Raw genomic sequence first — 24,958 nt, 5'->3', positions numbered from 1 at the left:
TTATCATCATCAGTCATTTGTTATGGTGTTTAAAACGTAATATCTTTAATCATGACATGGAGAAATCAATAATTCAAATGAAAAAATACGGCGAACACCTTAGCTAGCAATGGCCAGCGAACGCTAGTTGCGATCAGCAGCCAGCGAACTCTAGTTGCGATCAGCAGCCAGCGAACAATTTCATCGAGCATCAGTCGATGAACACTGGCAAACAATAGCCAGCGAACACTGTCAAAAAAAAGACAGCCACCACAAATGTTGGCGCTCGATATTACTAGCTCATACAACGGGACAAATGCGCGCTCTTCATTTGACGTCGGGCAACGATCTAAGGTGTAGTTCCATCACTTAAAACGACTGTTGGGTTGTTAGATTGATTTGGTTGCCTCGTACGACTTAGTGACACTTATGTATTGGTCTGTATGACCCAATAAGGATGCAATCAGTACAATTTCGTACAATTTCACTTGGTTCGAACAACTTAACGATGATTATGGTTGTTGTCACCTTGTTAACATTGATCTATTTGGTTGTTATTACCTTGTCATAGGGAATTGTTGACTGGCACAATTTTGTTGCAATAACCGTGTTAGAATGACCTATTTTATGCGACATCCATAGTCTGAATGATCTGTTTGTTATAACGATCGTGTTAATCCATTGGGTGGTTCAGCCTGTTAGAGTAATCTGCTCGTTGGTACGGTAGTTAGATTGTTACGTTGGTTGATATAACTAGTTAATTACCTGTTGGTCGTTAAAACTCAAAGTGATCTGTTGGTTGGTACCGCTTTGCTGGAACAGCCTTGTTAGATAGATATGTTGTTTGATTAATCAGCTGTTTTAAACAACCTAGTTAGATTTATTAATTTTGTAACCATATTAGATTGATCTGTTGGTACAGCATTGTTAGATTAATTAGAACAAACCTGTTACATTTACATCCCCCACTAGGTTAAATGGAACAGCTTTGTTAGATCAATTTGATTATTGATACAACCTTGTTAGATTAATCTGTTGTTTGTTACAGCTCTGTTAGATTGATCTTTTGTGTCGTCTTGTTCATTTAGTGTGTTGGTTGGTACAACCTTATTCATTGAGAAGAATGACGGAAGTGAATTACTCGCTGCTAGGGGAGGAAGGCCATCCAGGTTTTGTTCCACACAGGCAGCAGAACTCTGGGCTGAGCTGCGCAAGTACAATCTGCAATCGTAGTAACAGCATAATGTAACGTAAGCTTGTAACAGCAATGGGAGAAATGAAAAGATCATACCGTAACCCTGGCTATGCTGTGGTCGTACTTTACCAATGGGAACACAGGAAAGTGTCTTTGAGACATCTGTAAAGTTAATACGCTGTTTACCAATTCAGTCAGGCTTATCTTTTCCATTATTTACCCAAAGCAGTATGATTTTATGGATGTGGCAGTTTATTTTTTTCTTTGTGTTTCTTTGGTGTGTTAGGTAATCCCATATTTCTCATCATTTAAGCCTGATCCACTATAGATTTTTTCATCCGTGAATGCCATTTCCCATGTTAGCAATGTATCACAAGGAAGTCAGCATTTTCTTATCCATACTCTGTCATGCGCATTGCATCGAAACCACAGGCCCTTTATCATAACCTGGTCCCACAGACCTGTCCATGGTTTCCTCCAGCTGCTTCACATCCGCTAGTTCAGTACACTGACATCATGTCGACCCCAGCGTACCACATTATTCCATTTTAATATATCCCATGCACAGTTTTACCCTCCAGCATGTTCAGGCCCGTCACTCAAAAATAGTTATATAGATATGATGATATTATTTTGAAGTTAACTGTGCTAGTATGAAAGTGGTCTAATAATTAACAAATCAGTTGAAATGAATTTTGGTGATATTTCTAAGTTCATACTGCCATGTTCGTAAAGAAAACTTTATTTAATGGAAGATATCAAAATCAGTATAATTTGAACATTGTACATTTATTTTTATTTATATCTCTGATAATCTTTCCCTTTGGGAACTCCTTGGTGAACTCCAGTGCCGCTTCATAGTCTTTAGTGCCACACTCGTAACTGGCAAAGGGCAACTCCAATGCAGTGTCTTCATAGGCTCCTACCTACTGTTCTTACCTACTACTACTCTTACCTCTACCATAAGGCAGGTCTAACTCATAGTGCTCACTGAAGGAAAATCTAGAGTCAGGATAACGAGTTGTTTGATTTGTGTGCTTTCAAGTGTTGTTTGACAAAGAGAGATTGTATGTATGTGGACAGAATGCCAGCAATCCACATGTGGGTGAAGCAGTAAGAAAAAAAATAGAGATACCTGGGGAAGAAGATTGCAACTTGACAGCCACTGAAGTGGTGGCTCATGTCACAACAGTTATTAACCCTCCCAAAACCCAGGCAGGTAGTTATGGAAGTATACCTCTGTGGTTGGTGGCTACCTACCAACCCCTGTTTACCTCTGTGATTGGTGGCTGCTTACCATCCACTATTTACCGTACAAGTATTCCATCCTGGCTTAACCTGCACAAAATCACCTAATATTACCTGAGCTGATCTACATAGACAAAAATTGCATTTTTATTCACAGTAAAAATTTTCATTGTATTTTATGTTTTCACTAATATTCTTCTCTTTAGCCTCATGTTTGACAACATAAAGAAGGTACAGTGTCAGTAGTACTTCACCAGATTTCTCTTGTGAATTCAAGGATGAATAGAATCACTAGTCATCCAGTCTGCTATTGCCATTGATCTTCGTAATTTTCTGAAGTGGAGGTCCAAGGGAAGAGCCCCTCTGAAGATTATTTACTGGAGCGTTTTAAGAAGTCCAGATTCAACATATTTTGAAATGGTTCATTTATTTGAGTTTTGTATGTGAACCAAAAACCTGCCCTAGGTTCTCTTGAACCACTTTATATGTTTTGGAAATTTTGGCAAAATAAACATGTAAGTCTATAACCTACTGTCTATATCTCTGATGCCCATTCCCTCAAGGAACTCCCTCAAAGGGGTGGAAATGGCAAAAGAGTTTCTATAACTGGCGAACTCCACTGTCGCTCAATGCAGTTTCTTATTCTTCAGTTCTTCACCCTTAAACAGGCCACTAGTAGAGGGCAACTCTAGTGCAGTGTTTACCAGAGGTTTCTACTTAATGTTCCTAATGACTACTTCCACCTAATGTTCGTTCCGACCACTTATACCTAATTTGTCTATATGAATAACATATTAGGTGACTCTCAAAGACCAAGCAAACACAGAGTGATATTTTCTTGTGTAAATCTTCAAAGCTTGATTGCCCATATTTGCAACAAAAATGTTTGGAAAAGGACATTTCTTTTAATTTGTTCACAAGAATTGTGATCATTAATCCTAATGGTAAGGAAGGGCACAGCAGTTTAATAGTTGTCTTTGTACTTATGTGACTTTTACAGACTCTGATCACCGAGTACTTTGCTCGCAAGAGCCCAGGATGACTTCTCATCGCCATCTAAGTGTTCTTGGCCTGCCTGCTTCAGTCATAACCAAGTTACTGGACTCCGACTTCATATATGATGATGATGTTCGGGGCCTAAAACCTGTAGAACTTAGTTCAGGTATACATATATGAAAATGCTTGTTAGTTAATACGCACACACTCATATATATATATATATATATATATATATATATATATATATATATATATATATATATATATATATTTTTTATTTTTTATTATACTTTGTCGCTGTCTCCCGCGTTTGCGAGGTAGCGCAAGGAAACAGACGAAAGAAATGGCCCAACCCCCCCCATACACATGTATATACATACGTCCACACACGCAAATATACATACCTACACAGCTTTCCATGGTTTACCACAGACGCTTCACATGCCTTGATTCAATCCACTGACAGCACGTCAACCCCGGTATACCACATCGCTCCAATTCACTCTATTCCGTGCCCTCCTTTCACCCTCCTGCATGTTCAGGCCCCGATCACACAAAATCTTTTTCACTCCATCTTTCCACCTCCAATTTGGTCTCCCTCTTCTCCTCGTTCCCTTCACCTCCGACACATATATCCTCTTGGTCAATCTTTCCTCACTCATCCTCTCCATGTGCCCAAACCACTTCAAAACACCCTCTTCTGCTCTCTCAACCACGCTCTTTTTATTTCCACACATCTCTCTTACCCTTACGTTACTCACTCGATCAAACCACCTCACACCACACATTGTCCTCAAACATCTCATTTCCAGCACATCCATCCTCCTGCGCACAACTCTATCCATAGCCCACGCCTCGCAACCATACAACATTGTTGGAACCACTATTCCTTCAAACATACCCATTTTTGCTTTCCGAGATAATGTTCTCGACTTCCACACATTCTTCAAGGCCCCCAGAATTTTCGCCCCCTCCCCCACCCTATGATCCACTTCCGCTTCCATGGTTCCATCCGCTGCCAGATCCACTCCCAGATATCTAAAACACTTCACTTCCTCCAGTTTTTCTCCATTCAAACTCACCTCCCAATTGACTTGACCCTCAACCCTACTGTACCTAATAACCTTGCTCTTATTCACATTTACTCTTAACTTTCTTCTTCCACACACTTTACCAAACTCAGTCACCAGCTTCTGCAGTTTCTCACATGAATCAGCCACCAGCGCTGTATCATCAGCGAACAACAACTGACTCACTTCCCAAGCTCTCTCATCCCCAACAGACTTCATACTTGCCCCTCTTTCCAAAACTCTTGCATTTACCTCCCTAACAACCCCATCCATAAACAAATTAAACAACCATGGAGACATCACACACCCCTGCCACAAACCTACATTCACTGAGAACCAATCACTTTCCTCTCTTCCTACACGTACACATGCCTTACATCCTCGATAAAAACTTTTCACTGCTTCTAACAACTTTCCTCCCACACCATATATTCTTAATACCTTCCACAGAGCATCTCTATCAACTCTATCATATGCCTTCTCCAGATCCATAAATGCTACATACAAATCCATTTGCTTTTCTAAGTATTTCTCACATACATTCTTCAAAGCAAACACCTGATCCACACATCCTCTACCACTTCTGAAACCACACTGCTCTTCCCCAATCTGATGCTCTGTACATGCCTTCACCCTGTCAATCAATACCCTCCCATATAATTTACCAGGAATACTCAACAAACTTATACCTCTGTAATTTGAGCACTCACTCTTATCCCCTTTGCCTTTGTACAATGGCACTATGCACGCATTCCGCCAATCCTCAGGCACCTCACCATGAGTCATACATACATTAAATAACCTTACCAACCAGTCAACAATACAGTCACCCCCTTTTTTAATAAATTCCACTGCAATACCATCCAAACCTGCTGCCTTGCCGGCTTTCATCTTCCGCAAAGCTTTCACTACCTCTTCTCTGTTTACCAAATCATTTTCCCTAACCCTCTCACTTTGCACACCACCTCGACCAAAACACCCTATATCTGCCACTCTATCATCAAACACATTCAACAAACCTTCAAAATACTCACTCCATCTCCTTCTCACATCACCACTACTTGTTATCACCTCCCCATTTGCTGATTACTATGAGGAAAATGAAACACGATAAGTTCCTGAGTGAACTTGTGTAGTTAATACATTGTCAGGGGAGATATCAGCTTGTAACAGTAACTTGTAACAGTCAGCTGATATCTTCCACAGTTCCATTTGCTACTAAGTCCACTCCCAAATAATTAGAATACTTCACTTCCTCCAATTTTTCTTCATTCAAGCTCACATCCCATCTAGCTTGTCCCTCAACCCTGCTGAACCAAATAACATTGCTCTTATTCACATTTACTCTCAGTTTTCTTCTTTCACACACTATACCAAACTCAGTCACCAACTTTTGCAGTTTTTCACTCGGATCAGTCACTAGTGCTGTATCATTGGCGAACAACAACTGACTTGCTTCCCAGGCCCTCTCATCCCCAACAATCTTGTAGTGTGTGAAGGTGGTGGTAAAAATGAAGATGTTGGTCTCACTTGATAGACCAACTTAGTGCATTAAGTGAAAAAGTAAGAAGTGTTTATTTTAGCATAGAGGCTCATTTTTTACTTCAACACACTGCACATGGGTTAGAGATGTTTTCGAGTGACTTGAGAGGATGTGTGAACCTGACCTACCCAATGTAAATGGGAATGGATATAAGGATTGATATCTGAAGAAAGAAAATAGATAAGAATGTAGTTAAAGAAGATGAATTATCTGTGGAAGAGTAAACAGTGGAATGAGAATTATTGTGCTAATACTTTCTGTTGTAGCTTTACTTTTTTGAGGGTAAAATTAGATATTTTTCACTTTCAGCAACAGGATTAAGTTTAAAGGAGAGTACTGAGGTGATGAGGTTAGCTGCAGCCACCAACACTGAACAGCCAGTGACAGTGCTCCAGATGATTGAAGTAAGATTTATTTTGTTAGTTGATAAAAAGTATCTCAAAGTTTGCTAAGCTAGATCTAATGAAGTTTGATGCATTTAAGACAGGAGTTTAAGTATTGAGCTCTCTTAGATGGTTTAGGGATCGAAGGCTTTTATAAAACAGGATTTTCTTGTTTCATTTGGGATATCTCATTTGTGCGTACAGGACGTGTTTAAAACTCGAGCCACAGGATTCATCCCATCTTTTCTATCGTTAATGATTTATTATGGTTTCCAAGTTTGCTAGTTCTTCACTGAGTTTGTTCTGTTTATCCAATGATCTTTAACTGTAAAAGTATTTCCACACATTTTCTAATTTTACTTGCTCAGTTCTCTGCAATTTTGTGGTCTTGTTGACTGATTAATTCCCATCTTAGAAAACTACTCCATATTGACATATTCCATGGCTACTGGCCTTTTTCGGTAGTTTAGCTCCTTTGTGGTTGGTAAATTTCTAATTTCCATCCATTGAATTCCCTTTCCAGGAAATCTTCATGCCTTTTTAAGTGCAGTGTCTAACTGCTCCAACATATTCATTTTATACTGTAAATAGTTTTCTCCTCAAGGACATGGCCCTCAAGGCATCTAAGAGACTTCTTGCTGCTATGTTTGTTAAAACACTGTTTCACCCTACAAAATAAGGTTTACTGGATTCATGCTCTTTGACTAACATATTACCTATGAGGCCTGCTGATGCTTACCCATACAGACTCAACGACCATGCAATAACCAACTCAAGTATATGACATCGTGGTGATTAGCTGGCAGCAAACCTCATGACTAACTTACTTATTCTACTGCCATGCAATAGATTACCATCCCATCAGCCAGCATTTGTGCAGTCCTTCACTGTGATTCCCCAAACTTTCAGAGGTAATAATTTCCACATAGAAGCAATATTGTTTTACGATTTTTAATTTCAGAATCTTCACATTAGGTTTTTCTCAAACAAGTGTTTAGGAAAAGCATGGAGATTGCTGAACAGTTGAATATGCAGTATGCATGTTTAGAGCTTTTCTCTTTTGGCTTTTGTTTTGACAGGAGTAAAGCTGGTAACTGTACCATTGTAGAGGAGTGCCATGCAAAGGCCTTTGTCCATGGAATTTAAACTCTAAATGTTTTTGGCCATTTTGGAATAAAGAGTTGTTCTTTTTTTTCAAGGAAACCTGTAGATTACTGTTCATGGCCAAGATGAAAACTTTCAAAGGTAATTTGATTTTATGGGAAACACTATTTCTCAGGCTCCTACTTTTGGTATCTATCTGTTGACATTATATTCTCAACAGAACTCCTTAAAACAGATATGCATTCAGAGTGGAATTCTGCTTCCCTTTCTATATTTCAAAGACTTTTTTTTTAACTGTAAAATATCTCCCTTTCCATCTTGTAGAGGTTGGATTTTTTCTTCTAACTCAGAATAATCAAACACTGCATATTTATGTTTCTTCAGGGGGTACCAAATATTCATGATGTTGTACATACATGACTTAGGATTGGATGCATTTGACAATTTTTACTGAGTGGAGGCTGAGTGGAAACAGTGATCATATATGAATCAGCTTAGGTTTTGTGAGCAGAGCTAAAGGTCTTATATGCAAAATGAAATGGTAAGAAGCACTTACATACGTATAGGTTTTTCATATTTCACTTTTTTAATGCAGTGGATGTGACTGTATGCACTTAGTCCATCCCGTGAACATAATAAATAAAAGTGAATATTAAGTTGGAGAAATGGGGCTTTAAAGATATGGTAACTCAGTAATATGACAGCTTTTGTGTTCTATGCTGTGGGTTATGAGCAGCAGGTGAACTTTGACATTTTTTTCTATACATCATTTAGGTTAACATTCCTGTAGTTTGATTTTAGGAGGAGAGTGATGTGTCACATGTTGTGACATTTTGTGAAGCCCTTGACAATCTGCTTGGTGGAGGTGTACCACTACGTGCAATCACGGAAGTATCTGGCACTCCAGGCGTTGGAAAAACTCAACTTTGGTATGGTTCATAAATTTAAAGTAATCTAAGAGAGTTATCTGTGACCTGTATTGATTAGGATTTACAGTTGAAAAAACAGTTTTGCATGGAATGGTGCATATGTTTGTGGAGTGAATTTGGAATGTATGGCTACAGTAAAGTTTCAGAAAGATACATGTAAGCATTCTTCATGGAGCCTTGAGCTTTTGTTTTCACTGCTGGTTGGAGACTTTGCCTAAGGATTAACCTAAGATTCTGAGTTGGTTGACATTACCATGTTTATTCCCTCTTCATTAATGCCAAAATGTTGGTTATTGTAATGTACATGAAGAAGTTGAATTGATGTGGTTGTTTATGAGAGTGTAAGAGTCACACTGTTAGTCTTAAAAAATGAAGTGCAGTCCAAGGTCCAGATATAGAATGAATGAATGATTAGGTAGGTAATGAAATGATTGGAAAATATACTGTTGTGCTTCATTGTTCAAATGTTGACAGAGTAAGAAAGCTTGTAATGAATTTGGTTGTAGTGACATTGAGAGAAATGTTCTGTAAATCTGTCTCATATCTGTGATACCCATTTCTTTTGGGAACATCCTCAAGGGGATGGCCACGGCAAAAGAGTTTCCATAACTGCTGAACTCCAGTGCTGCTTGTCTATCTAGTATTTTTTACTCCTTTTTCATTTGCATAGGGTGGATCAGGTGCATAAGTGTCCTTTTTCAGGAAACTGCTTTCACAATACTGGGCCCAGCCCTGATTTCACATTGGCATGGTATACTACTCACCAGTGTTGGTCATTAAATGTAGGATACTAATTTAACAGACCATGATGATGAAAGTGATGCTGTGGCAGATGAACAAGAAGGATTTCTGGAAGGCCATGCACCAGATTTTGGCCTTGAATATTCTTGAGAGATGTTCAAATACAGAAGGATATAAGCAAGGTTGAATGATTTTACAACAGTATATCACAGAATGAGTAGGGTATGAATTGTATGAGGAAATGTAAAGTTATTGGAAGGTTGAAGAAAGTTTGTCGTATGTTAGAAATCATTTACATTCATTTTTGAAAACCGGCTGGGATAGTTTTGTCACTGTGGTTGCTTTGGCCACACTAGAGTAGTGAGTGTCAGAAGTAAGTTACAAAAATTTGATAGCTTCATGAAAGAACAATGAAAGAAAAGGAAAAATGGGAGTGCACTTGTATTAGGAAAAATTGGCATGATTTGGATCATAAAAGAATTGGGAAGTGTGCAAGAAAAAATGAATTATAGGGTAAATTAAGGAAGGCATTTTCGCTGACTGTGGTGAGTCAGGATATTAGGTTTCAAACTGCAGTTTTATATTTTGTTTAAGATAAAAGATAGAGTACAGTATTGAAATTAAATGGATGTGTGGAATGTAGATAGTTTAATAGAAAGTTAATTCTTGAATGAGGTTATTGTGAGAGACGAAGAGAAAGTCATTGGTTAAATGCAGATAATACAACTGGAGAGAAAGCTTTATTCTATTGCTGAGATAAATGCAAAATTTATATGGAAAGGTTAGGGAGTTGGAAGGAGATTGTGCATGAGCTATCCTGCTGCTACAAGAATGCTCCTGGGGATTATATATAATTTTGAGGTACTAAGTGTGGGTGATATAGCACTGAACACATCTTTGAGAAATTGTTTTGGATTAGTTGGTTTGTATGTAAATTTACTGTAAGGGTACATATAAGAATTGTACTTTTGAAAAATGTAGTTATTGCTTATTATAATATATTCATTATACTCTTTAAAGAAGTTACTTTGATCAGATGCACAATTTTTTTGCTGTATATGTTGATTGCATTGTGTACAACAGAGTTAGGAAATTTCACAGATACAGGAGAATTAGTTTCCATTTTTTACAGCTTGCAGGCTTGTGTGTCAGTACAGCTTCCTAGCAGTGTTGGAGGAGTTGGAGGAGAGGCAGTTTTTATTGACACTGAAGGGAGTTTCACTGTAGGAAGGATAAAAGGTAGGCTTAGTTCTAAGTTGGGTATTATACTACTTAAGAAGGCTGGTTGGATATCTAATTTCATGGTGATTAGAACCTTTTTTACTCTTGTGTAACTTTTAAGAATTTCTTTTAATGTAAGGTAATAGATTAGATCTGCAAGCGCCTCAACGAAGGTTGCTTTTAATCCTACTCATCTAATCATTGACAGTTATATCATGATAATCAGATCTTTGTTACCCAGTTTCAATAAATTACTGTAACTCGGTTAAGTTTTGTGTGCCAGTGTATCGAGTTTTCAGGGGACCATACTCTTAAAAAGATAAGAAAAAGCGTACCTGTAAAGAGAGGAGTTGTAGTATACCAGTATGGTTGGGTTGAGAAAATAGGAAGAGAGAATTTAAGTATATCTTTGTACTTTGAAGTGGAATGCTGGAAAAAGCTTATACATCAGACAGTTTTAAAAGAAGAGCAAATTTCCAGATCTATAAGGAGATTAGTATTAGGAAAAAAATCTTGCCATTAATTATGCTACTGTTTAAGAAGTGTAATACAACCCACAGTGTTGTCTAACAGAATTATAATACGATCTAACTAGTTAATAACTTGCAAATTGTTGACATTTCCTTTCTCTGTCCAGGAGAAGGCCCCACTAGATATCAGAATACTAACAGAACCTGGAAAAATGTAACAGGAATTACTCATTGTATAGAGAGGAAAGAGCAATGAAGGATAAAAGGTGTAAACTTGCCTTTAACTGTAAATGGCAGGCATGGTCCAGAAATTCTCTTCATGGTGTGTGTAAAAGAAATCTAAAAATACTGTAGTAAAGAAAACTGTAAGTTTTGAGAATTTCATGCATTGTATGCTTTGTTTACTTCTCTTCATCATAAAGTGATGATATAAAAAGGTTATATCTTTCAGATATGCTTGCCCATGTAGCCCATCATGCTATTCTCCATCTTAAAAGGATGATAAAAGAATATTATTATCTTTCAGATATGGCATCCCATGCAGTCCATCATGTGCAAACATTTGGTAGTGAGAATAATGATGTCCCTAACTTTACTGTGGAATCTATTATGAAGGGAATACATTATTTTCGGTAATGTATCGTACAAATTCTTTTGTAAGGTTTGATGCAATATTTCTACTGATTATAATCATGTAAATACATCATGCTTCTTTGTTAATTTTGTTGCTGAGTTTTCCATTTTGTTTATATATGATAAGTTGCAGACATATGCCTGTTATGTCAAGGCAATAAACAGGAAGTCATACTACTTAGGAAATTTGTCACTTCCTCCTCATCTGGTAGAGTTGATATAAGTTGAATCCAGCTGTTCATCCTCTTATTTTGTTGGATATCTAACCATAATTCCTTCCTTTTACGGTAAAGCAGCAAACCATCAGGATCTGGTTACTTGTGTTAATTGGCTCATAATATCAGCCTTGGAGAAGCAGTTTATTGCTACTGTGAATAATGTCGTTTGGCTTATGTTTTATAGGATGATGCATAATTTGCTCAGGATTTGCTCTGATGACTGTTCTTGTTTTTGTGGCCTGATGTTAAAAACTTTAACTGAGAAGTTTTCAAACCAGTCAAGAAAGAAAATGCTCACGATTGTGTCATTGTATTTAATCTTTTCAACTTTACAGTTGTTGCAAATATCCTAAGCTTCACTTGAGTTACAATCGTGAGTCTCTTAAGCTTCACATGCTTTACGATTTCCTTGACCTCTGCAGATTTCAGGAGCTAAGCAAGCTTTTCTTTTTCAAGCTTCTTAGGGCACTTAAAGTTCAGAAACATACAGTATGTTTTGGCTCTTGTTTAAGTGGTTAGAATGTAAAAGTTACTGTTAAGGAGGGTTATGGTGCTTGAATGGGAGAAATTGTCCTTAAATATTCTTATAAAATAATTGAGCCTGAACTGGTACTCGGTAGAACAAGATAGATTTTGAAACAATCTTTGATTAGCAGAGTTAAGTGGTTGCACTGTCCCCTTTCTTAGATTGCTTTAGACTTACAAAACCAACTTTGGAGATTATTGACTTTATTGACCTTTGCCAAGAAATATTGCTGAGATTATAAAGGATACATTAATCCATCCTTGCAGTAAATACAGCTTTAGTTTCAGTATTTGACTAATCATTAGAGAAGGCATAATGCTTTGCAAGATTATAAATTTTGCTGATTGGAAGGTGTAAATGCATTTTCCATTGAATGTGACTGCAAATTCAGAAATTGTAGGGGCCTTCATGGGAATCAGTTTGCCAAGTTAGATATTTGTTATATACCCCAGGTTATGCTTTGTTTCTCTTTTTAGGATTTGTTATCTGTGAATGTTGGTAAGAGTGGCTACATGCGAGTCTCTTGTTCCTTTCCAGTTTAGTGCACATTGTACCTTCACCTTTTTAGGAAGTTCTCTTATGTATTCCCCATTTTTTTTTTTTTTTTGTTCTAACATGAGGTTCAGCTTGTTTTGGAAAATGTGATTCCTCCTGGCCAAGCTTGCATAATGTATGGTTGACTGTAACCTGTTATCTGCAACTTTCTTGTTATATCTAGAAGTTAATGCACATTTCACAAACAGGGCTGCTTCTTAAGGAATTCCCTGTTGGATGAGATTATCAAAAGGAGTCTTTGGTGTCCAACAGTCACCTTATTACACTGTCCCTCTGTTTAGATCTTGTTGACTTTCCTCTTGTGATTCTTATTTATTGCCATCCAGAGATGATCTAGAATTGACCACCCCTCCCCCTTTTTTTTTTTAGGTTTTTAAGTTCCTCCTTTGATGTGGGCATACTTTCTAATATCTCGTCATGGAATGTTAATTTTGATGCATGAGAATCATCTGCCACAGGTAGAGCTGTATAAGCTTCCCTTTATTTTTCCATCACCTGTATTCTTAAAATACTTCCTTGAATCTTGAGAGTAATTGGCCCAAAGCACAGACTCCTAAGTTAGTGAGTAATGAGGGTTGGTGGATGGAAGGTGCCATCTCACAACCATGCCAATGATGTGATTGACTATGATGGGTTGCTGTATTGTTAGATGTGTAAATGAGTTTTGGCTTTCGGCATTGATGTCCAGCTACTAGAGCGGGCAAGGCTGTATCACCAGTGTTCCTCAAGTTTCTTCTATAAGATAAAAGAAAATTTTCTTCATTGATTTTTTTTTATGCTTATGCACAGCAGCTGGCACAGATCTTCAGGCTCCATTTTCTTCTTTAAAGATTACTAAGTTACTTTTCATTTCGCTCTTTTCCTCTTTCTTATTCTATCAAACAGAAGTATCCCTTTATCTCATAAATTTAGTTCATACTAAAAGTAAGTGATAACTGCTTATTAATAACCAAATCAGTATGTAGAATTTGCCTGCAGATTTTGTAAACATTGCTGCTGGGACTCCATTTCGAAAGTGTGAAGATGGTGGAAGACTGTACACTTACATCCTTAGTCTAAATGTAGGATAAAGCATCATGATATGAATGTTATCAAGATACATAGACAACACAGACCCAGAGTCCAAGCAAGGTGGTCTGGCTTTAATTACAAGAAAAAAAGAAAAGGGCCCCCTTGTAAGTATAAGAAAAGAATAGCAAAGCAAAGGCTTTCTCCCAACCCTCTGGCAAACGCTGGGAGGAAAACAGATATAAAAAAAAATCTTGCAGGATTAATAAGCCTGAAAGAAATTTTATAGGAAACTCATAAGGTAGAATGAACATGAATATATCATGCATACCTTCACTTTTTGTTATAAACAGTGCTAAGGATAAACTCGAGCTCCAGCCTTTCGACTTCCTATGCCCATATTATTCCTGATGAAGAATGATACACTAATTCTTAATTACTCTCTCAGCAGGTGTCATTGGTTAATCAGTTAGTTGCGGTAATGGTTAATTGCTGTTAGCATGATACCACGACAGGGTCCTACTCCATTCCTTATATATTTTTTTTTATGTTAATATATCTAGAAAAAATCTTAAAGAATCTTTTTTATTATCTCTTTCAGTACTCATCTTGTATTCTTGTGTTGCAATATTTGGGTCATCGTCTGATTCCTTATGCCTATAGAGTTTATTTCTGCACCATACAGCTCTTGCAATATCTTGGGAGGACCATTCAGGCTTGTTGGTTTTATTGTTTCTGTTGTGCATGGAGATGAATGTGACTTGATGGTCTATAAACAGGCCCATAATTCCTCTAGGCATTGAACCATCAAGGTGAGACTTTACTGCATTGCATGGCCCATTAAAGTTAGGGGTAATAATACTGGTTTTGATATATACATCGAACCTAACCATATTATGGTCACAAGTGCCTAGATGTTCTCCAACTTGGGTATTTGTTAATACAAACTACTGAGATGCATGAACTAAATCAAGCATATTACCTCCCCTCGTAGGCTGAAAGCAAGTACTTGCTACTTTCATACTTAGAATGATCATGTCAAATTTGAGAATGTAACACTGAAGATATGGAGGTAACAGGTGGGTGAAATGTTAGGGGATGCTGTAACACTGAATATATGGAGGTAACAGGTGGGTGAAATGTTAGGGGATGCAGTTGCATGCATGCACAAAATATATAAGTCTGGTAAAAGATGATATCAAGATGTGTATCAATATTGTGAAGCTTTTCTTTCAAGTAATTCACACTGAAAATAGTGTTTTTAACTTTCTTTACAGGTGTCACAGTTATATTGAAATGCTGGCTGTCATAAAGCATATTCCATCACTTCTTCAGTCCAATGCCAAAATTCAGCTTCTTGTTATTGATTCTATTGCCTTCCATTTTCGGCATGATTTCCCAGACATGATAGCTCGAACAGGATTGCTTTGCCGTATGACGCAAGAACTCATACAGCAGGCTACAAAGTATAACATGGCAGTAGGTTTTACAAATTTCTTTGTTCTTTGCTGATTTATTTGCAATTAAAGTTTTGAACATTATTTCCATTTATGTAGGAGATTTATACTGTCTTTAAGAGTGAATTGGTTTCATAATTCACAAGGTATGTTATAGCAAAATTTTGGTGAGTTGCTGTTACGTATGGGATATCTGTATTTGTCAAAGTATTTGATATTGTAACCCATTTAAAGCAGGTATCCCATGCAGAATCTTTTTGAATTTTTTTTTACCAATGCAGTTATACCATTTTACTTTTAGGTAATTGTAACTAACCAGATGACAACCAAAATAGAGAATGCTGGATCATCACAACTAGTGGCAGCACTAGGGGAGACATGGGGTCACTGTCCCACTCTGCGTCTTACTCTTCACTGGTGTGGTCAGACGAGAGTTGCTACACTCACTAAGGCACCGCATAGAAATAATTCTTCAGTAAATTTTCAGGTATTTGTAGAATGGAAAAGACTTAGTCTCGTAATGAAAAGTATTATGTGCTTTGTAAAAAACTTGTCAGCAAATGTTTTAAACTTGTTTATAATTAGGTACTTTATGGTTGTGAAAGTACTGATTACTGCATGTAGAGCCATTGCTATGGAATAGGAATAGATCTGCTTTCCTTCTATCTGTGATTGGTCTACCTGCTGTGGCTGCATACACACTTCAGAATCAGAGCACCATGGTATCAACTGCTGTTCTATGGTTTCATTTGCCCCATATACTCATGCTTCCCTTTAAACTATACAGGATGTATTTTCTTTATTTTAAAGGTTCCAGTCTCAGACAAATGCTCTCAAGACCAGGCTTTAAACCTTCATCAGCTCCATAATCAATCTGCAGGTCATGAGAAATTTTGCATTTCCTGCTCCACTTTGCATATCAGGTTTCTTAAGTTAGCTGCCATTCCTGAGGCTGATTACACTATCATTAACGCTTGTAGTGGCATCCACACATTGCTCCAAGATGCTATAGCTAAAATGTTTTTCCATACACTGCTCAGTCTGTGTGATGTCAAGTTGGCTTGTACTGTACAACCCTTGCATTAATTTTCAAAACTGTGACACTTACAAGAGTGATGAAAACCATTAGTAATTATATTTGTGAAAAAATGCTTTCAGAAATATCACACGTCTCATTATGTATGGGTGATAGGACCACTGGAGTATTTCATAAACCTAACAGTGAAACCACATAAGTTAAAGAGTACCTTGCTATGTATCTATAAATATTTCTGATGCCTGATCCCTCTGGAAACTCCCTCGCCGGGGTGGCTATAGCAAAGGGTCTCCATAAGTAGTAAATTCCAGACAGAAACAATGTTTCATTTGTATATCACATTGTTTAGAACATGATGTTCTGATTAACTCTAATTAGGAAAATATTCCACACCCACAGTGTGTCTTGGGTATTAGGACTGCCACAACAAAGGAATTATGTGAACATAATGAGGGCTGAAGAGATGATTAGATAGAGAGAAAAAGAATCTGAGAGGGTTTGAGGTATGGACAGCCTGCCTTTTTAAGAAGGGATAAGTCACAGGTTGCTGGGAATAACATGAACAGGTAGATTTCCAAAGCTTAGCAATTAAGGGAAAATAGGCATTGCAACAGCCCACCTTTGAGTATCTTATGGCTACACAGTAATCTCATAACACATTGGTTTGCTGTGTTTTACATGATATAGTTAGTGATGGAGGCTCACACATAGCAAGTTCTTGGATGCAGAACCTAAAATGAAATCATTAGCAGAGGGATAGAGAACTAACTCTGTAGCATAAGGAAGAGTTAATAATTGTTGCTTTATAATTGGCTCTGCTGTATAAGAATGCAGAGGTTGAACTACACCAGACGTGTGAATAGTGATCTAGGCTAGGATGAGTCATTCCTTTATATAACTGAAGCAGCATACCGGAAGAGATGATTCATTGCCAATGAAACAGGTTCTGTTTGTTTGGGGCATTCTTAACCATCATGTAATATGAAGTTTCCAAGATAGAATACATTACAATGATAGTGACTTTTAAGTGGGAAGTTAGAGAAATATCATTGGAGATGGGAAAGATTTACCCACCTACAGTTTGATTATGCTTTGAGACAGGGTTAATGTGTAGCACTCACTGTATCGTCGCACAATTGTCTTTTCCTATTTTTAGCCATTTGTTTTGTTTTCTTCCTTAAGATTTCTATTTTTATTGAGCAAAACATGTTTCTTGCTAGGAACTTAAAATATTTTTATATTTTGCGGAATTCTCATGTTTAACTACTCTAGTTTTTCAACGAGATCCTCTAAGGTCCTGTATATTCTCTATGGATCCTTCAATTTTCTGCCATGCTTTTTGTCTATAAACTATGGATTTCTAGTTTTTCATTGGCAGAATGATTAGGTATAACAAGTGTTGTCATGCAGGGATCAGTCTTGAGGCCACTTCTCTTTTTGTATCTATGTATATGCCTCCGATGCCCGTTCCCTCAAGGAATACTCTCAAGGGTCTGGCCATGGCAAAAGTCTCCATGAGTGGTAAACTCCAGTGCTGCTTCTTAGTCTTTAGTGTCTCACCCTCAACATGTCACTGACAGAGGGAATCCTAGCAGTGTTTCCAGAGAATCCTTCCTAATGTTTATACTTAGTACTACTACCTAATTTTCCTGCCTATTGTTCCAACCTATTACTTCTTCCTAATGCTCCTGCCTGAGTGTTCCCACCTACTACTTTTGCCTGTTGCTCCTACTATTTTGCCGAAAGGCAGGGATTGCATAAAAATCGCTGCAGGAAAATCTGGTTACAAAGAATGAGTTGTGTGAGATGTCAGGTGCAACTTGACAACCACTGAAGTGCTGGCTCACTACACAGCCATTATTAACCTTCCTGACACTCAGGCATGTTCTACTGGTAATATAATATACTTCCCTGGTTGGTGGCTGCTTAAATTTCCAGTAAATACTGTCTGCATTTCAAAGGAATACAAAAAAAAAATTCAAACAGCAACAGACCACTAGGTCCCTTCAAGGCTGTTTTTAATAGAGGAAGGGATATGAAACTCATAGATCAGTGTGGTAAGAACAGAAATATGTACATATTTAAAACAAAAATAAACTTTTCATGTAGCCAAGAAGGGCAAATAATGTCAGTTGTGGATTTGAAGAAATATTTATCATCTATCCTTAACCGTACCTATGCTACTACTATCAACTCCTTTAGTTGGTAAATCATTCCAGATGTTAACAATCCAATTGAAGAAAATGTACTATGCCTCGTTTGAGGTAAAACTGTCCGCACATTTGTAACTATTACTATTAGTGAAATCAGATTAATCTATTCTTGTGTAGGTTGTTAGATTGAGATAATTGAAGCCATATATATATTTGAATGCCAGTATCAGTTCACCCCTTAACCTTCTTTTTTCTAAACTATACAGATTTAAATTGCTTAGTTGGCTCATATAGCATTCGTTTTAGTCCAGGAATCATCTTGGTATCTCGTTTCTGTACTATATATCTTGTTGGCATTTTTCTTCAAGTAGGGTAATCGAAACTAAATATGCAAAACGGGGATGCCCTGTTGACTTGTAAAGAGTAAGGATAATTTCCCTGTACTTATACTTGATAGCCTTACCAATAAATCCAAGAATATTGTTTGCTTTTTAACTGCTTCTGTACACTGTTTACTTGGCTCTAGATCACCAGATACTATTACACCCATCTTTTTCCTCATTTAGCTTTTCCTGTTCACCAGAATTCACATTGTAGCTTGCCATTTCAACTTTACCACTGACATGTACAGCCTTGCACTTATCAATATTGACATCACTTGTCAGTGTCGTCCATGTGGCTTATGTCTACTTGAAGCTTTAGTTGTTCAATTTTTGTTTTAGATTTATTTTCCTACTTAGTATCTAATGCAAATGTTGACATAATGCAGCCCATTATAAATATCACGTAAAAACATGAGAATGAGCCGGTCTTTGTGGTACATTGCTTGTTACATTTAACCATTCTGAGGCTTGACCATTAATTACAATTCTTTGTTTATGGCCTGTTTCAAATTTCCTAACCACCAAAGTATAACCCCTTGTGTACCATGTGACTTTAGTTAATAGTCTTTGGTGTAGAATTCTTTCGAATGTCGAATGCTTTTTTAAAATCTAGATACATGACATCACCTGCTTTACTTTCAACATACATGTTGATTATATCATTAAAGATATGAAGATTTGTTGGACATGAATGAATTTGTCAGAAAAACCATGCTGAGAGTCATCTGTTACGGGATGGTCCCCTAAACAATTTACAGTCTTATCCCGAATGATGGTTTCCATGAGTTCACCAACTTCAGATGTTAACCTGATTGAACAATGATTTTTGGGCGGTGATTTATTACCATTATTAAAAATTAGCATTATATTAGCAAGCTTCCATTTCCCTGATATATATTTAGTGTAATAAAATGTAGTGATGTAGAGTTTAGTCTTGAAATGCAATAAAGAAGATTTTTTTTTTTTTTTTTTTTTTTTATACTTTGTCGCTGTCTCCCGCGTTTGCGAGGTAGCGCAAGGAAACAGACGAAAGAAATGGCCCAACCCCCCCCCCATACACATGTACATACACACGTCCACACACGCAAATATACATACCTACACAGCTTTCCATGATTTACCCCAGACGCTTCACATGCCTTGCTTCAATCCACTGACAGCACGTCAACCCCTGTATACCACATGACTCCAATTCACTCTATTTCTTGCCCTCCTTTCACCCTCCTGCATGTTCAGGCCCCGATCACACAAAATCTTTTTCACTCCATCTTTCCACCTCCAATTTGGTCTCCCTCTTCTCCTCGTTCCCTCCACCTCCGACACATATATCCTCTTGGTCAATCTCTCCTCACTCATTCTCTCCATGTGCCCAAACCATTTCAAAACACCCTCTTCTGCTCTCTCAACCACGCTCTTTTTATTTCCACACATCTCTCTTACCCTTACGTTACTTACTCGATCAAACCACCTCACACCACACATTGTCCTCAAACATCTCATTTCCAGCACATCCATCCTCCTGCGCACATCTCTATCCATAGCCCACGCCTCGCAACCATACAACATTGTTGGAACCACTATTCCCTCAAACATACCCATTTTTGCTTTCCGAGATAATGTTCTCGACTTCCACACATTTTTCAAGGCTCCCAAAATTTTCGCCCCCTCCCCCACCCTATGATCCACTTCCGCTTCCATGGTTCCATCCGCTGACAGATCCACTCCCAGATATCTAAAACACTTCACTTCCTCCAGTTTTTCTCCATTCAAACTCACTTCCCAATTGACTTGACCCTCACCCCTATTGTACCTAATAACCTTGCTCTTATTCACATTTACTCTCAACTTTCTTCTTCCACACACTTTACCAAACTCAGTCACCAGCTTCTGCAGTTTCTCACATGAATCAGCCACCAGCGCTGTATCATCAGCGAACAACAACTGACTCACTTCCCAAGCTCTCTCATCCCCAACAGACTTCATACTTGCCCCTCTTTCCAGGACTCTTGCATTTACCTCCCTTACAACCCCATCCATAAACAAATTAAACAACCATGGAGACATCACACATCCCTGCCGCAAACCTACATTCACTGAGAACCAATCACTTTCCTCTCTTCCTACACGTACACATGCCTTACATCCTCGATAAAAACTTTTCACTGCTTCTAACAACTTGCCTCCCACACCATATATTCTTAATACCTTCCACAGAGCATCTCTATCAACTCTATCATATGCCTTCTCCAGATCCATAAATGCTACATACAAATCCATTTGCTTTTCTAAGTATTTCTCACATACATTCTTCAAAGCAAACACCTGATCCACACATCCTCTACCACTTCTGAAACCGCACTGCTCTTCCCCAATCTGATGCTCTGTACATGCCTTCACCCTCTCAATCAATACCCTCCCATATAATTTACCAGGAATACTCAACAAACTTATACCTCTGTAATTTGAGCACTCACTCTTATCCCCTTTGCCTTTGTACAATGGCACTATGCACGCATTCCGCCAATCCTCAGGCACCTCACCATGAGTCATACATACATTAAATAACCTTACCAACCAGTCAACAATACAGTCACCCCCTTTTTTAATAAATTCCACTGCAATACCATCCAAACCTGCTGCCTTGCCGGCTTTCATCTTCCGCAAAGCTTTTACTACCTCTTCTCTGTTTACCAAATCATTTTCCCTAACCCTCTCACTTTGCACACCACCTCGACCAAAACACCCTATATCTGCCACTCTGTCATCAGACACATTCAACAAACCTTCAAAATACTCATTCCATCTCCTTCTCACATCACCGCTACTTGTTATCACCTCCCCATTTACGCCCTTCACTGAAGTTCCCATTTGCTCCCTTGTCTTACGCACCCTATTTACCTCCTTCCAGAACATCTTTTTATTCTCCCTAAAATTTACTGATAGTCTCTCACCCCAACTCTCATTTGCCCTTTTTTTCACCTCTTGCACCTTTCTCTTGACCTCCTGTCTCTTTCTTTTATACTTCTCCCACTCAATTGCATTTTTTCCCTGCAAAAATCGTCCAAATGCCTCTCTCTTCTCTTTCACTAATACTCTTACTTCTTCATCCCACCACTCACTACCCTTTCTAAACAGCCCACCTCCCACTCTTCTCATGCCACAAGCATCTTTTGCGCAATCCATCACTGATTCCCTAAATACATCCCATTCCTCCCCCACTCCCCTTACTTCCATTGTTCTCACCTTTTTCCATTCTGTACACAGTCTCTCCTGGTACTTCCCCACACAGGTCTCCTTCCCAAGCTCACTTACTCTCACCACCTTCTTCACCCCAACATTCACTCCTCTTTTCTGAAAACCCATACTAATCTTCACCTTAGCCTCCACAAGATAATGATCAGACATCCCTCCAGTAGCACCTCTCAGCACATTAACATCCAAAAGTCTCTCTTTCGCACGCCTGTCAATTAACACGTAATCCAATAACGCTCTCTGGCCATCTCTCCTACTTACATAAGTATACTTATGTATATCTCGCTTTTTAAACCAGGTATTCCCAATCATCAGTCCTTTTTCAGCACATAAATCTACAAGCTCTTCACCATTTCCATTTACAACACTGAACACCCCATGCATACCAATTATTCCCTCAACTGCCACATTACTCACCTTTGCATTCAAAGAAGATATTGACTGTTTAACATACTTGCAGGTGACCGTGGCTGGTATAAGGGACTTAACGACAATGACTTCAGAGAAAGAACCTACAAGCTGTGCAGATACACCAGAATCTAAGAGGAGAAAACTTGCTAGCACCAATGTGGAAAATGTATGACCTTTTCCATAGCCATTGTGATAAATACCAGTGATACCACAAAGAATTGGCACATTTTTTCAGGATGGGAGACAATTTTACAGTGCCTTATGTAAGGGGGCTTTTTCTCATCTTTTAAGGGTGGATATGAAATTGGTTATATTGTTGGAACTACTCTTCCTTCAAACATACCCATTTTTGCTCTCTGATATAACATTCTCTCTTTCCACCATTCTTCATTGCCACCACCCCACCTAGGTTATGTTCAGCAGGGTTAAGGGACAAGTTAGTTGGGAAGTGAGTTTAAATGGCGAAAAATTGGAAGTGAAACGTTTTAGATATCTGGGAGTGGACTTGGCAGTAAATGGAACCATGGAACAGAAGCGAGTCATTGGGTGAAGAAGGGTGGAAGGCTCTGGGAACGATAAAGAATGTTATTTCAAGAGAGCAAAAGTGGATATATTTGAAGGAATAGTAGTTCCAACAGTATTATGTGGCTGCGAGGCATAAACTATAGATACAGTTGTGCAGAGGAGGGTGTATGTGTTGGAAATGAAATGTTCAAGGAGTATATGTGGCGTGAGGAGTTTTGATCGAGTAATTAATGTAAAGAGAGAGGTGTGGAAATAAAAAGTGTGATTGAGAGCAGAAGAGGATGTGTTAAATTGGTTTGGACATATGGAGAAAGTGAGTGAGGAGAGGTTAACAAATAGGGTATATGGTCAGAAGTGGAGGGAACAAGACCACATTGGAGTCAAAGTAATTTTCTTTTCCCAAGAAGGCAATGCAAAAATGTCAAATTTGTAAGTATCATTAACTTGCAGTGTATGTAAATTACTGTAAAAGAAGATAATCAGTAAGCAAATTGATCAGTGGGGCCAAATTTTACCCGTGCTACAGAGATAACTGGTATGGTTATCCACAAGTAGTTGCTTATGTAATTTTTCAAATCTGGCATCTGATGAATTTTTTCCCCCAATATTCTATTGATCAGGAGTAATTTCCCATTAGACACTGGTGAGGAGGATATTGAGGAACTTGTTCTACTTTATTCAATAGCTAATTTATTTTGTCTTCATATATAAATACATGTATACCCTGGAGATACTTTTAAGTAATCAATACAGAAACTGCCACATTATGCAGTCTATAGGATTTAACCCCAGAAGTAATGAAGTTTATGTACAAGAAAAATATCCCCTGGGATGGGAATGGTATTACTCTGCACCATTTATCCAGTGTCAATAGACATTCAACACACGCATTATTGAAATTATCACTTTAATTAGACAAGGGGTTTAGCATCTGTCAGCTGGAACCAATATCCACATTCACATCGCTTTTTTTCACCTTTTTCTAACCACATCCAGTTGACACAAGTAGCATCCTCCTCACATATGCAGCCAACAAGTCGCTTCTCATAGAAAGAAGGAACAACAGTTGGATTGTTCTGATCACCACTTACGCGCTTGTATACTCTCATGTCGAAGGGATTCTGAAAGAAAGCATTATCTACTATTAACATATTTGAGTAGACAGCCAGCAAAATCCTAAATGTTGCTGATGCATACATACCTCCCTAAGGAAAATGGATGTTTCAAAAATTTGATTTTTTAAAAACTGTGGCCTCTGCCCAAACTTGTATGCATATTTGAGTACACCCACTAAAAATCAGACACCGGGATATGAGCTTACCAAAACCTGCAAAATCCACAATATAGAAAAAATATAAACATCTTTCTAGCAACCTGACGACAGGCTGTTTTCATACCTGCTTCTTTCCCTACATGTTGATGCTTTGGAACTCTTACCTTCTCATGCCTGTCCCATTAACTACGACCTGGCACATTTCAAAAGACAGGTTCTTCACTTTCTCAAAAATTCACAACTACTTTCCCTTGTCTTTTCTTTTTCCATTTCATAATTCTCTCTATATTTCAATTAAGGCCCAGTCTTGATGTAGACTTTTGTCCGTAATGGGGAAGGAAAAAAAAACTAAAACGTCGCATTTCCTTATGAATTCTATCAACACCTGGTGATGTCTTATGATGACTCAGGAGACTGATTAATTTTTTCTCATGGAACCAATTTAACGAGACCAAACACAGATCAGCTGTTTGGTAGAGAACCTCAAGTTGATCGATGATCCTCTACAATCTGCTTTTGAGCTAACTGAATTTCAGTTGATCTAAGGTGGTGGTATAAGATGCCTAAGGCCTTATTAAACAAGTTTCATGTGACCTCTTAAGTTATTCTACAGCCTTGTCATGGGGAGGCTGTTAAAGTAGACTGC

At 38.0% G+C, this 24,958-nt stretch overlaps 2 protein-coding genes across 2 annotated transcripts in view; one reads left to right on the top strand and one right to left on the bottom strand.

The window, feature by feature from the left end:
• Positions 1-289: 289 nt before the first annotated feature.
• Positions 290-23,806, top strand: LOC139763643 (DNA repair protein RAD51 homolog 3-like). The gene is made up of 9 exons (XM_071689905.1): positions 290-333; positions 3,423-3,584; positions 6,344-6,438; positions 8,323-8,450; positions 10,324-10,430; positions 11,409-11,514; positions 15,100-15,301; positions 15,581-15,766; positions 22,564-23,806. The coding sequence occupies exons 2-9, from the start codon at positions 3,461-3,463 to the stop codon at positions 22,684-22,686; spliced, it is 1,071 nt and encodes a 356-aa protein (XP_071546006.1). The 5' UTR covers positions 290-333; positions 3,423-3,460; the 3' UTR covers positions 22,687-23,806.
• LOC139763644 (cytochrome c oxidase subunit 5B, mitochondrial-like) overlaps positions 23,704-24,958 on the bottom strand; it is a 15,592-nt gene continuing 14,337 nt past the window's right edge. Inside the window, exon 3 of the mRNA XM_071689906.1 lies at positions 23,704-24,160. Within this exon, the coding sequence (XP_071546007.1) occupies positions 23,951-24,160 (210 nt within the window). The 3' untranslated portion in view covers positions 23,704-23,950. The remainder of the gene's footprint in view (positions 24,161-24,958) is intronic.

Source organism: Panulirus ornatus, chromosome 47 (assembly GCF_036320965.1).
Source record: "Panulirus ornatus isolate Po-2019 chromosome 47, ASM3632096v1, whole genome shotgun sequence".
In the NCBI taxonomy this organism is placed as follows: domain Eukaryota; kingdom Metazoa; phylum Arthropoda; class Malacostraca; order Decapoda; family Palinuridae; genus Panulirus; species Panulirus ornatus.
Note: the sequence above shows the minus strand (reverse complement) of the source record. Positions and strands in the feature narration are given on the sequence as shown.